The sequence below is a fragment of the Hydra vulgaris genome, chromosome 13, assembly GCF_038396675.1.
Source record: "Hydra vulgaris chromosome 13, alternate assembly HydraT2T_AEP".
Lineage (NCBI taxonomy): Eukaryota > Metazoa > Cnidaria > Hydrozoa > Anthoathecata > Hydridae > Hydra > Hydra vulgaris.
This window is the reverse complement of record NC_088932.1, coordinates 52,086,815-52,099,714: the sequence shown is the minus strand read 5'-3', so window position 1 is coordinate 52,099,714 and position 12,900 is coordinate 52,086,815. Positions and strand designations below refer to the sequence as shown.

General features: G+C 30.6%; 1 protein-coding gene across 4 annotated transcripts in view; it reads left to right on the top strand.

The window, feature by feature from the left end:
- The window catches only part of LOC105849595 (stimulated by retinoic acid gene 6 protein-like), a 159,634-nt gene that overhangs the window by 20,507 nt on the left and 126,227 nt on the right, over positions 1 to 12,900 (top strand). For all 4 annotated transcript variants that reach the window (XM_065816702.1, XM_065816705.1, XM_065816703.1 and 1 more), the window contains exon 7: positions 8,701 to 8,770. In XM_065816702.1, the coding sequence (XP_065672774.1) occupies positions 8,701 to 8,770 (70 nt within the window). The remainder of the gene's footprint in view (positions 1 to 8,700; positions 8,771 to 12,900) is intronic.

Below are 12,900 nucleotides of genomic sequence, written 5' to 3'. Positions count from 1 at the left end.
TTATGTTACGATATGTTCATTGTTCAACAGATATGTTTAATAAATATATGCATATAGTTGTGTTTACATTTAGGTACTTGTGAAAGTACTATTATATTATATTATGTATTGCCCTATTGCTCTATGTTCTAATTAAAATGTTCAAGCTAATACAAAATTTTGCCACACGTTTTCTCAATGAACAAGCATAACTCCGATAACAAAGTCAGCAGAACAGAGTCAACAACATTCAAAAAAGGCAAAAGGCATTCAAATTACCAACAACATAAAGTATAAATATATATAGATCAAGCCTAAATATATATAGATCAAGCCCAAATATATATAGATCAAGCCAACAACATAAAGTATAAATATATATAGATCAAAACCAAAATTGCCACTGCCTAGGTCAATATTGTCTTTAGAATCTTAAAACACACCGTTATCAGCAGAGACACCAAAATATGGTAAAAAACTTTACACCACCTATATATGCCCACATCTTGAGTTGGCAGTTACCACCTGGTACTTTAACGTTGAAAAAAACAAAAAAGCAAATCTTTGGCTACAAGACAAGGGGCATCAAACTCTGACTTTCCTCACTACTTAATAGGCATTTACCCAGCGACCTCAACCAAAATCAAGAACAACAACCACTCAGTTAGCTGGTATATTAATCATAATTAATTATATTTTCTATGAATAATTTATTTAAGTCATAAATTTCACTATAGGAAGCAGGGATGCAAAGTTCCAAATGGGACTCGGGATTTGAAAGTTACAAAAAAATAATACTTTTTCCTAGTTTTTGGTAACCAGGAGTTTTAAAAATATAAAAAAACTTGTGGGCTACTAATGGAAAAAAAATGAAGACTTTTAGTATAGAGGAAAATAAAATTTTTGAACCCAGAGTCCTTAGGTATAATAACGGCAAAGACTTTTGGACTCCAGGACTCTGGGCCTAAAAACTATAAGTTCCAAGTCAATATGTATCATAAATTTTTTTTCTTATAGCAGATAATAAATCAATGAATATGTTTACAGCTTATGAACACCAGAGAATATGAAAAAGTAAAGATTTTTTTTTTTTTTAAACATCTTCGGTTCCAACAAGGCTGCAAGCAGCCACTAATTAAAGTTGGAAATTACTGAAAGAGAAAAGATGAAGATTGTAGAGCAAGATAACGATTGACGGACGACTTAAAGATTGCAAATTATATGAATCAGGAAAGCAAGATGAAGGAAGTGAATTCCAAAGAACTGATGTTCGAGGAAAAAAACTAGACAAATAAGCGTTTTTGGAGCACTTAGGAACAGTCACAGAAAAAGGATGACACTTAATTGAATGACGAGTAACACGAGAATGAATTTTAGTAGATGGCACAAGAGACGCTAGCTCTTTAGAGCAGTGCCCATTATAGTATTTGTAGAAAAGAGAAAAAGCAACATTACGACGATGTGATAATGGTTGGAGGTTGGCTGCAAGAGCAGGTCCAACTATGTTTACAATGCGCTTTTGCACATTGAAAAGAGAAAGGACATCATCAGAAGATCTGCCCCAGATATGGCAACAGTATTCCATACAAGGCAGGTTTTGGGATTTATAGAGATAGAGAATAGAATGCGAAGTAAGAAAGTGACGAGCTCGATAAAGAGATGCAACCTTAGCAGATGCTAATTTTGCAACTGATTTGAAAAATGGTTTCCAAGAAAGATCCAAAGTAAGAGTTAATCTTAAAAGATGAAGAGTAGATGACTCATCAAGTACATCACCGTTCATAAATATAGGAGGATCTAAATTATTGCAACAACGATTAGTTGAAAAAAATTGAGTTTTATTTGTATTGAAGTTCACCAGCCACTGTGAGCCCCATGCCGTAGCAGAAGTGAGATCCTTTTCAAGCTCGAATGCACCCTCCAAGCAATCAGAGAGTGTTGGTTTCTTATCACGACAAGAATAAATGGTAGTATCATCAGCAAACAATGCCACCTTAAATGTGAGAATATCTGGAAGATCTTTAATGTAAATTAAAAAGAGTATAGGACCAAGAATAGAACCTTGAGGAACCCCTGAAGTTACAGAATAAGAAGAAGAGTGCTGTCCATTGAGGAAAACTTTTATACTACGATTGGAAAGGAAGAATTCAATCTTAAAGATGTTGCCAGATACACCATAAGAAGAAAGTTTATGGAGAAGACCAGCATGCCAAACTTTATCAAAAGCTTTTGAAATGTCAAAAGCGATGGCCTTAACCTCTTCACCTTTATCTTATGCACGATAAAACCTATCAGTTATTACTGTTAGCAAATCAGCTGTAGAACGAGAAGATCGAAATCCATATTGATGGTCAGAAAGTAAGTTATTAGATTCAAGATGAGAAATTAAGTGTTTGTTAATTAAAGATTCAAAAACCTTGCTTATGATAAGAAGAAGACTAATGGGACGGTAGTTAGACAAATCAGATCGCTCTCCAGAATTTTTGAAGATAGGGATAACAGATGCCGCTCTCCAGCATGCTGGAAAACAAGACTCTGATAAGCACTTGTTGAATAGTTTTGAGAGTATAGGCGATAGCTCTGGAGGACACTTCTGCAAGACAATAACAGGTACGTTGTCCGGGCCACAAGCTGTAGAAGAGTCTAGGCAGGAAATCACTTTAGATACAGAAGCTGGAGTGATATGAATGTCAAGCAATGGATCAACCTGTTTGTTGGCAATATCAGGTAGAATGCAACTAGTGGAATCAAGAGATGATATTGATGAAAAGTTCTTAGCAAACAATTCAGCTTTGTCTTTAAGTGAGGTGACAAAGTCTAAACCATGCAAGAGAGGTGAAATTACAAATTTGCCCTTATTATCGATACTATTATAGAATCTTCAGAAGTTACAAGAACCTAATTTTTGAGATGAAATACAAGATTTCATGACCTGAGAATAGCGGGTTTTGGCTTTAGACAAAACCTTTTTACAATTGTTTCTAGCAGTAATAAACAGGCGTCTGTTTTCTGGAGAATTGTTTTGCTGATAAATATGGAAGTAACAGTTTTGGTTGGCAATTGCAGCAGCACAGTGTGAGGAAAACCATGGAGGAGAGTGAGGCTTGACCTGGAATTGTCGAGAGGTAACAAAAGATTCCATGCCAGCTTGAATCCAAGAAGTTATGTAAGAAGCACATTCGTTGACAGGAAGACAAAAGATTTCTACCCAAGGGCCATCACGAAGAAAATCACGGAAAGAATCCCAGTCAGCTTTACTGTAGTTGTAAGAGGTTCGATAATAGGGGAATTTAGGTGATGAAGAATGAGATATTAGTTTTAGAAAGATCAAACTGTGATCAGAAGCACCTAATGGTGAATGTGGAGAAACTGAGCACTGACTAGGATCAGAAACAAGACATAAGTCGAGTAGAGAAGGTAAATGATTTGGGTTGTCAGGAAAGCGAGTTGGAAAGTTGACTATTTGAGTTAAAGATAGAGAAAGGCAAAAGTTGTGGGCTTTAATGCCTGCATAATCACTGACACTAGAGCCAAGCCATTCAGTGTGGTGAGCATTAAAGTCACCAACAGCAACTATATTAGCTGTTGGATAAAGAGAGAGGGCTTGGTCAATATGATTTGAAATAACATTAAATAGAGTGCAGTCTTGAGATGAAGGAGAACGATATAGAACAAAGAGAAAGGCAATAGAGTGAAGTGGTGCTAAACAAAAGCACATGAAAGAATAGTCTGTGGATTCAAACCTAGTTTCACAACAAATGGGTGAATTCTTACGAATGTAAATTCCCTGGCCAAGCATACGACTATTGCAGTCTTAACGAATTAAAGGAAGATAACCATCAACACTAAGATCACAAGATGAGACAGCTGATCTCAAATTAGTCTCACAAGGAGCAAGTAGGCCTGGTGAACTTTGTAAGAGATAAGACTCAACAGAAGAAAAGTTACTTCGAAGACTACGAATATTAGTGAATGATAGGTTTAGAGAACTTGGTGATGGTGATGACTTTTTGTGTTTTATAGTTTTTTGGTACTTTATTCATTTTTAAATTTGATTGAAGAACTTGACTCAAAGCATAGATAGTACTCAGAACACTGTTTAATAGCCCAAGCAATTGCCTCAGCTGGCCTTAGAACCATAAAACTAAGTTTTAGAGCTGTACCCTTATTAGGAGATAATAGAGTGAGTTGCCTAGTCATAAAAATAGAGACACAAGCAAAACCCATGCATTGAGTCAAGAAGATCCAGCATTCAACATCCTTAACTGGAAACAATGTATTAAAAATACATCTGCGCCAGCCTAATAGATGGAAAAGGGGTGCGAGGCTGGTCAACAGATAGTATCTGTTTACCCCTTAAGTCTTTGCCTAGGAGGCCTTCTACAAGACAATAGCTGGGTGCATTTAACATCTGCCCAAGATGAGTATTTTTATCAAGACACCATCTCTAGCTTTTACTCAACCAAGAGCCCCAAAGCAGGGGGTGTTTTAAGTCAGAGTTGGTATCTCCTAGCCTTTGCCTAAAAAGATGTATCCTACAAGGCAGCAGGGCATGAAGCAGATTGTACTGGGTTACAAGTTACCAGTAGCAGGATAACCTGACCTGACTTTATTCTAATCATAGATGGTGAACCATCTATTCCAGATATAAAGCCGGAGTAATACTTCCTATCAGAGAGTCCTTTTGGACTCTCTGATAGGAAGAATTTTAGAAAGCATGATACCACATTTGATGGTGCTACATTTTATTTGTATTTTGAACTTGATATTTACAATGGAAATTAGGTTCAGCACTTTTTACTTCCTTTTAATTATAATAAATTATTCATAAAGACACATTAAAATAAATTTAATATAAACACTACTATCCATGTAGAAATATAAAGTTTGAAGCTTTTAACTGTGGGACCATGGATAACTAAAGTGTTTTGCATAATTTAATCTTTATTTCCAGGTATTATTTTTTATATATTTTCAGGTATTTTATGTGATATATTGGTTTAAGTTTAGTTTATAATTTTGTTACTAAATTTTAAAAATAAATATCAAATCACTTGACTTTCAAAATCAAATTTAGAATGTTTAAAAAAAAAGTTAATGAAAAGAATCCAGATTATTTAAGAACTAAGCCTGATCATAAAATCATTAAAATGGATTACTATCTGAATATTTGTATTTTCAAAATCTTCTTTGTGATAGTAATACAGTTAAATTACTCTGTAATTTAACTGTATTACTACCACAATTAGTCTGTAAATTACATGGTCTGTCAGGGGCTATTCTAGACCATTTTTGACAGCGTCAATCGTATTTGGGTGCTGCCCAAATTAAAGTTTAAGGACTTTCTTTTTTACGCTTTTACTGCAAAAATTGTTTTATTCGCGAAATGACTCAGATTTTCCGCTAAATTTTTCTGGGATAGGGGAGGTACTGCCACTCAAATTTTTTTACTAGAATAGCCCTTGTCTGTACATTGCATGGTCAGCAAAACATGTCAAAATAAGCAAAAGTATTAAATTTGAAAAAATTGTTCAAACCCCGAAATCAAAAATAAAACCTAAAAAAAACAACAATTACCTAAAAAACAAAACCATTGGGTTGAGTTTTTTTAAAAAAAACCTGGCTTTTTTACCAACCCTTAGATTTCATATAGACGTCATAGGCCTTTTAAATACCTCAACACTGCTGTGTCACTGGCTGCAGAGGTAACTATTCATCATCAATCAATCATCCATGTGATAAAGTTAGTTTTTTTAAATTTCCAACAAATCTAAAGATGATAGAATTATTGGTTTATTGAATTCCTCAAGAAAATTTAATTCCTTTAAATAAAACTATTGTGTGAACTGTTTGTATGGGACATTTTATTTCTTCATTTATTGCTCCTGTTGATACATGAGAAAAAGACCAAAATAAACACCAGATGCTTACTCATACTTATTTCTTAACATTCCCTTTTATTTATCAAGTTAATCCTCCTTGAAACGCAAAGATATAGATTGTTGTCAAGCAGAGTTTATTAACTAGGATGAGGAAAGATTTGAAAAAATGGCTGGAGATGGACAAATTTGAATATTTTGGTGAGTTTTCCATTAAAATTTATAGTTATAGAAGTAATAAATCTGAATGGGTTGTTTTGCATAAACCAAACTACATTTGTATTTGTAACTAAACTATATTTGTATTTATATGATTGATGATATAGATATGCCAACAATCCTACTATCTTTAAAAGGTCACAATAACCTACTTGTTAAAGTTTTTGCTGGTCATTTAAAGATAGACAGCAGTTTGGTGGCTTAATGGTATACAATGTTGAATGTAAGCTTTCTTATTAGACTCAATAATCCAAATGTTAACTGTTGATGATAACACTTGTCGTTAATTTTTTCCTGGTAATAAAAAATATCATGCCCATTTCAAATTATGTTTTAACAATTCAATGTAATTTAAATAGTCAATATGAATGAGTTAGAAACAGTGATGAATATTCTATTGATGTTAATTAATGTTTAGTATTTTTATGTGAACAAATAAAACTATTATTTATTTTTTCAACCTCTCTCTCTCTCTATCTCTCTCTCTATGTATATATATATATATATATATATATATATATATATATATATATATATATATATATATATATATATATATATATATATATATATATATATACATATATATATATATATATATATATATATATATATATATATATATATATATATATATATATATATATATATATATATATATATATATATATATATATATATATATATATATATATATATATATGTATGTATTTAAATTTCCACTACAGTCAAAGAGCCTACTTTTAGTTGTGGTTAAACCATCTCTCAACTCTATAACTCCAAAACCTTGACGAACAAAGCCGCTGCATGTAGAAATAAGTTAAACACAGTACTACTAGGAATGTAGTGGGGATGGAACTCATTACTTCTAACTTATAAGGCAAATGCTCTACCAATACTATAATACAAAACCACTACAACTACACCTTTACACCACTACCACTACGCCACTACCACAATTCGCAAATCAATTTAGTTCCAATACTATGGCTTTCAGTTTTTATTTAAAATGTATTTCACAATCTGTTTATAACATAGTACATAATAAAGCTATTTTGTCCAATCTTAAAAAATTTTATACTGCTTCTTCAATTAATAGAATTATTAGATCAAAATAACCATGCCTTTTTTTTTAAAAGCAACTGTAATTTAATGGAAGATTTTCAGCAAATTGTTAAACTTCTTTTGGATGAAATTTATGTAAATAGAGGATTTTTGACTGTTGGAGGAGGTTGTTTGACCATTTAGCAATGATCATTTATTTATTTAAAAAAATTTCTACCTTTGGCTTCAAATATGGGAAAATTTTTAACAAAAAAAAAGACATGGCTGCCTAAGTAAGCAAATTATTTCAGCTTTAAAACACACTGCGATAACTTTTATTGAACTGATTTGATTGTTCTTATCAACAATTTTCAGGTGGAAATCATCATATTTAAATCCAAGAGATAAGAGAATAAGGAAAAGAAAAATTTAAATCATTAGTGTTTTAAACATTTCTAAAAGACATAGCAGTACATCATTTTTAGACTATTTCTGAATGTAATCATGTCAATGCAATTGAATCTACAGACTATTTTGAAGATGTTTTTATTGATGATTTTTCTGAATCAGTGACTAGATCAGATAATTTACACATTTCTTCTTTTGAATGCATCTTGTGTTTATTTTAGTTCTTTTGTATTTATTTATTAATAATATTTTTTTTTTTATTGCTTTTTTTAACTTTTTGTTTTTTACTTTACTAAATTTATCAAATTTATTATATTTTGTTTTTAAGCTTTTTTTAACCTTTGCTATGTTGTTATACTTGGAAAATTTTTTATGCTTTGTATAAAAGAACTTGTATCAGAACATTCATTTAAATTTGATTTTGCTTCAGAGTAATATTATCTATTTAATTTAGATCATAGAGAGTTGAAATGGCCGAATAATTTTTGTTCCTACTAACAACAAAAGTTTTTTCAATTTATTCTTCTTTGATATCTTCTTAATATGAATCCAAGTATTTGTTGATGTTAAAGCAACATCTATTAATTAAGTGATTAGATTTTCTCGAAATGGTTGGTGGTGTATGCTGTTGTGGTATTTCAATATTTTTTATTGCATAACTTGTCAATATAAAACATTGAAATACCACAACAGCATATAGATAACCTTCAAAATATAGAAAAAAAAGTTATGATAAAAGTTCCAAAAGCATTAAGGAATTTATCTATCATTTCATAAATAATTATTTAAGAATATTCCTATAGTTAGTTTAATAACTTTAGATAAGAATCTTAATGATTCTCAAATAAATAAAAATGTATTAGTCTCAATGAGACTTTTGATAAGTTTTTTAAAATTTAATTCATGAGAAAAATCTTATAAAAAAACTAACTTAAAAATAAATTAAAAATTTACTTTTAAAATGTGGTAGTTATTATTTTTTATGCAGATTTTTTTTCTAATCAGATAATATAAATTGAACAAAATATAAAAAATTTATCTTGCAAAAGCTTTTAATAAAAACAAATCTATTTAAAACAAGACAAATATCAATGTTTTATTAATTGAATTTAATAAAAACATTAAAAAAAAATTTTTTGTATTTTTTTGGTTCGTAATTTTTTAAAATTAGGTTTGTGTATGAGTTATACTGGAAGATTCCTATATTATCAGCATGCAATTTGGGTAATTTTAAAGTAACTGTAAGTGCATTTGTATTTTTTATTTAATCATAACTAATTTCTGAAAAAAACGATTGTTATTGTTTTATATATATATATTATATTAAAATAAAATATAGAAATATTTTTTCAGTTAAACATTTAAAAAAATCAAAGTAACATCACACTTTCTTAATTAAACTCAACTTGATACTCTGGACTACTATCATTCTGGACTATTAATTGTCTTAATCCTTTATGATATTCATTAGTTTTTGTTTGAATGTCAATAAAGTAAAACAAAAAATATATCTCAAAAAAAATATATATATATATATATATATAATATCAGAGCCATAAATTAGTTCTAAAAGTAATAATTAGTAAGAATAAATTGAATCATGAATACAAATAACAACTTATAATGGAAATAAAAACTTAAATACATTTTAAAAAGTCAATAACCTAAGTCGGTAAAGTGATAAATTGATGATGATTAAATAATGATGACTAAATAATGCTGCCTCTATTTATATTAACTAATATGTTAAAATTCAACTCACAATAAGCAACAAATCAAATCTTTTATAATAAATAATAAAATTGTTTATAATTTCGATATAATCAAATGAAATTTAAAGTTTTTTTTTTTTTTACATATAAAATTAAAAAAAAAATGCATTTAAAATGGAATATATTTAACATCTTATTGTTATTATTATCATCATAACTAAACAGAACAACTGCAAAAAAAACTGCAACTTCTAAACTTAGCAAATTACTAAAAAATAAATGTAATTTAAAGTACTGCATAAGTAGTTGTAAAGTTTAAACATTAAGTTAAATACAAACCATTAAACTAAAGATAAAGGTAGATTAAAACCTACGATTTTCTGTTGGCTGTGATGTTAAAAATATAAGTAGGGGAGACTGGGGCTAGTTGGCTTGGTTTTTACTCTATGAGCTCTGTAGCCCAAATAGCATATTTTTTTGAAAATATTAAAGTTTAGTCTTAAAGAGTATGAATTTGGGTAATTGATAAAATTAGCATTCATTTACAGGCCCTCAAAAAAAAAAAAAATTGCGCCATTTTACCCCACCACGGGGTAAGTTGGCGCAAACTATAAAAATGAAAAATAATGTATTATTAAGTGCAAAGTTAACAACATTTTTTTACTATTAATTTTGGCAACAAATTTAAGCCAAAAATTTAATATTGGTTTTAGCTGGTATCAAATATTAGTACATATAACAGCAGAAACAAAGTATCCTACTTTTTATGTGAAAAAAAAACTTAAAAAAATTTTTTTTTTAATTTTTTTGTAAAGGTAAGTTTATTCAATATTGTTTAAAATTAAAAAAAAAAAAATTAACTTTATAAAAATATGTATTTTTTTCCATAGTAAATGCTATGAGCCAACTTACCCCGTGAAAATTTTGTCAACTTACCCCGAAAGCCTTTTTTTCAATAAGCAGTCTATAGATCTTGAAAAATGGCAAAGTCTGACTGGATATAGTAAACCAATTGTGACTGAAACTTTTACAATAGTTTTTTTTTCATACGACCAGCTATTTTCTTTGTAAAGTAAAAATGAAGCGATGTTCCAAAAGTTACGTTTTTGTCCAAAAAGCACATAAATTTTAATATTTCCCATGCGCATGCGCGAATCCTAACTATATTATAGTAAATGATAAAATGGTCAATTAGGAAGGTCATTTTTGTCACTTTCTGATGAAAGGCTCTGAAGATAAACGCAATTCGTCAACTTACCCTTGCCGCCAACTAGCCCCGGTCTCCCCTATAGATTAAAACATAGTTAATCTTAAACATTTTATTGAAAACTTATTGAAATACAGAAAAAAAAAGCATCATTAAAATTAAATAAACTTAATACAATTTAACTTGTATTTCATTAAATAATACTACAAGACAATAGTATTGCACCAAATAAATATGTTTATTAAAAAAATATTATATTATATATTAAATCTATTTTTTATTTTTACTATTCTGATTCACTCCCAACAAGGCTGCAAGCAATATATATATCAATCACTAAAGGCGATAAAGGCTGCAATCACTATTAATTTGGGAGTTACTAGAAAAAAAAGAATATTTATAAATAAAAATAGAATAGTTATAGCGTAAGGAAACGGTTAACAGAAGATTTAAAAAGTTGTAGGTTCTATGAGTTAGGAAAACATGAAGATGGAAGAGAGTTTCAAATGGTTGAAGTGCGGGCAAAAAACTAGATGAATAAAAGTTTTTAGAGCATGCATGGACAGATAGAGTAAATGAATGAGACATTGCTGAATGATGAGTCAAGCAAGAATGGGTTTTAGTTGATGGAAATAGAGATGATAGCTCCTTTGAACAGCATTCATGGAAGTATTTGGAGAAAAGAGAAAAAGATGCAGCTTTAGGGTGATGGGAAAGAGGCTCAAGCTTAGCAGATAAAGTCAGTCCAACTATGTTACAATGCGTTTTTGGACCTTGTCTAGAAGAGAAAGAGCATTATTAGAAGAAACAGCTATGAGGTAGAGAATGGAGGCAGGAGTAAGAAAATGGTGAGCCTGATAAAGAGGAGCAACTTTGGCTGGTGCTGACGTGGCGATCGATTGTATGTGTGGTTTCCATGAAAGGTAAGTAGGAAATGTTGATCCAAGATGTAAAGAAGAGGACTCAGTGGGTTGCCATTAATTAATATAGGAATGTCGATAGTATTGTGATAGATGTTGCAATAAATAACTAAGTCTTATAGGAGTTAAAATTCACAAGCCAATATGAGCCCCAATCTGTTACAAAAGTGAGATCAGATTCAAGATCGGCTGCCTGTTTTAAGTGATCAAAAAGAGAAAATTTTTTGTCAAGATAGGAGTATAAAATTGAGCAAAAGTTCCTATGCAAAAAGAGCTACTTTATATGTAAGGTTGTTAGGAAAATCATTAATGTAGATAAGAAACAAAACAGGACAAAGAGTAAAACCTTGAGGTACCCTAGAAGTTGCTGAAAATGAAGAAGAGTGTTGGCCTTCAAGGATGATTTAAATGAATGGGTCAGAAAGAAATGCTTTGATAATCTTAAAAACTTTCCCAGAAACACCATATAACGAAAGCTAATCGAGATGACCAGCATGCCAAACTTTAATAAAGTTTTAGATATGTGAAGAGCAATAGCCCTAACCTCTCCGCCTCCATCTAATGCACAATAAAATCTTTCAGTAACAGCAGTTAGCAAGTCAGCCATTGACCTAGAGGATCAAAAACCGTATTGATTGTCAGACTATAAGTTATTTGACTCAAGATTGGATGTGAGCAATTTGTTGATCAAAGACTCGAAGATCTTGCTAATAACAGAAAGAAGGCTGATTGGATGATAATTGGAGGGGTCAAAATTTTCTCTGGAGTTTAAAAAAAATTGGAACAACAGATGTCATTTTCCAGGATACAGGAAAACAAGGCTCAGTCAAGCACTTATTAAACAGTTTAGGCAGAATTGAAGAGAGTTCTGGAGAACTATTTTGTAAGACTATTATAGGAATGTTGTTTGGACCACAAGCAGCAGAGTTTAATTGAAATGTGACTTTAGTAACTGAGTGATTTGAATGTCTAACAATAAGTTAAATTTTAATTGGAATGGAAGAGAATGATCATAAGATTCAAGAGTCGAATTAAATTAAAAGTCCTTTACAAATATTTCTGCCTTATCCTTGGGAGAGGTAATAAGATCAGTCCTATGAATTAGAGATGGAATGTTAGACCTACCCTTGTTAATGACACTGTTGAAGATTTTCGAAAAGTCTCCAGAGCCTAACTTCTGAGATATGATTCAAAATTTAGTGAACTGAGAATAATGGAGCTTAACATCAGACCGCACCTTTTTACATCGATTTCTTGCTATAATATATAGCCATTTGTTCTCAATAGAGTTCTTCTTTTTAAAAAGATGAAAATAATGATTAGGATTATATATAGCAGCTGCACAAGAAGGTGAAAACCATGGAGTAGAATGATGCTTGACTTAAAACCGACGAGAAGGAATAAAAGCTTTCATTCCTGTCTGAATCCAGGAGGTTACATAAGAGGTGCATTTATGAGATGAGAGAGAAAAGACATCAGCCCAAAGGTCCTCACAAGAAAAATCAGGAAAAGAACCCCAGTCAAATAGTAAG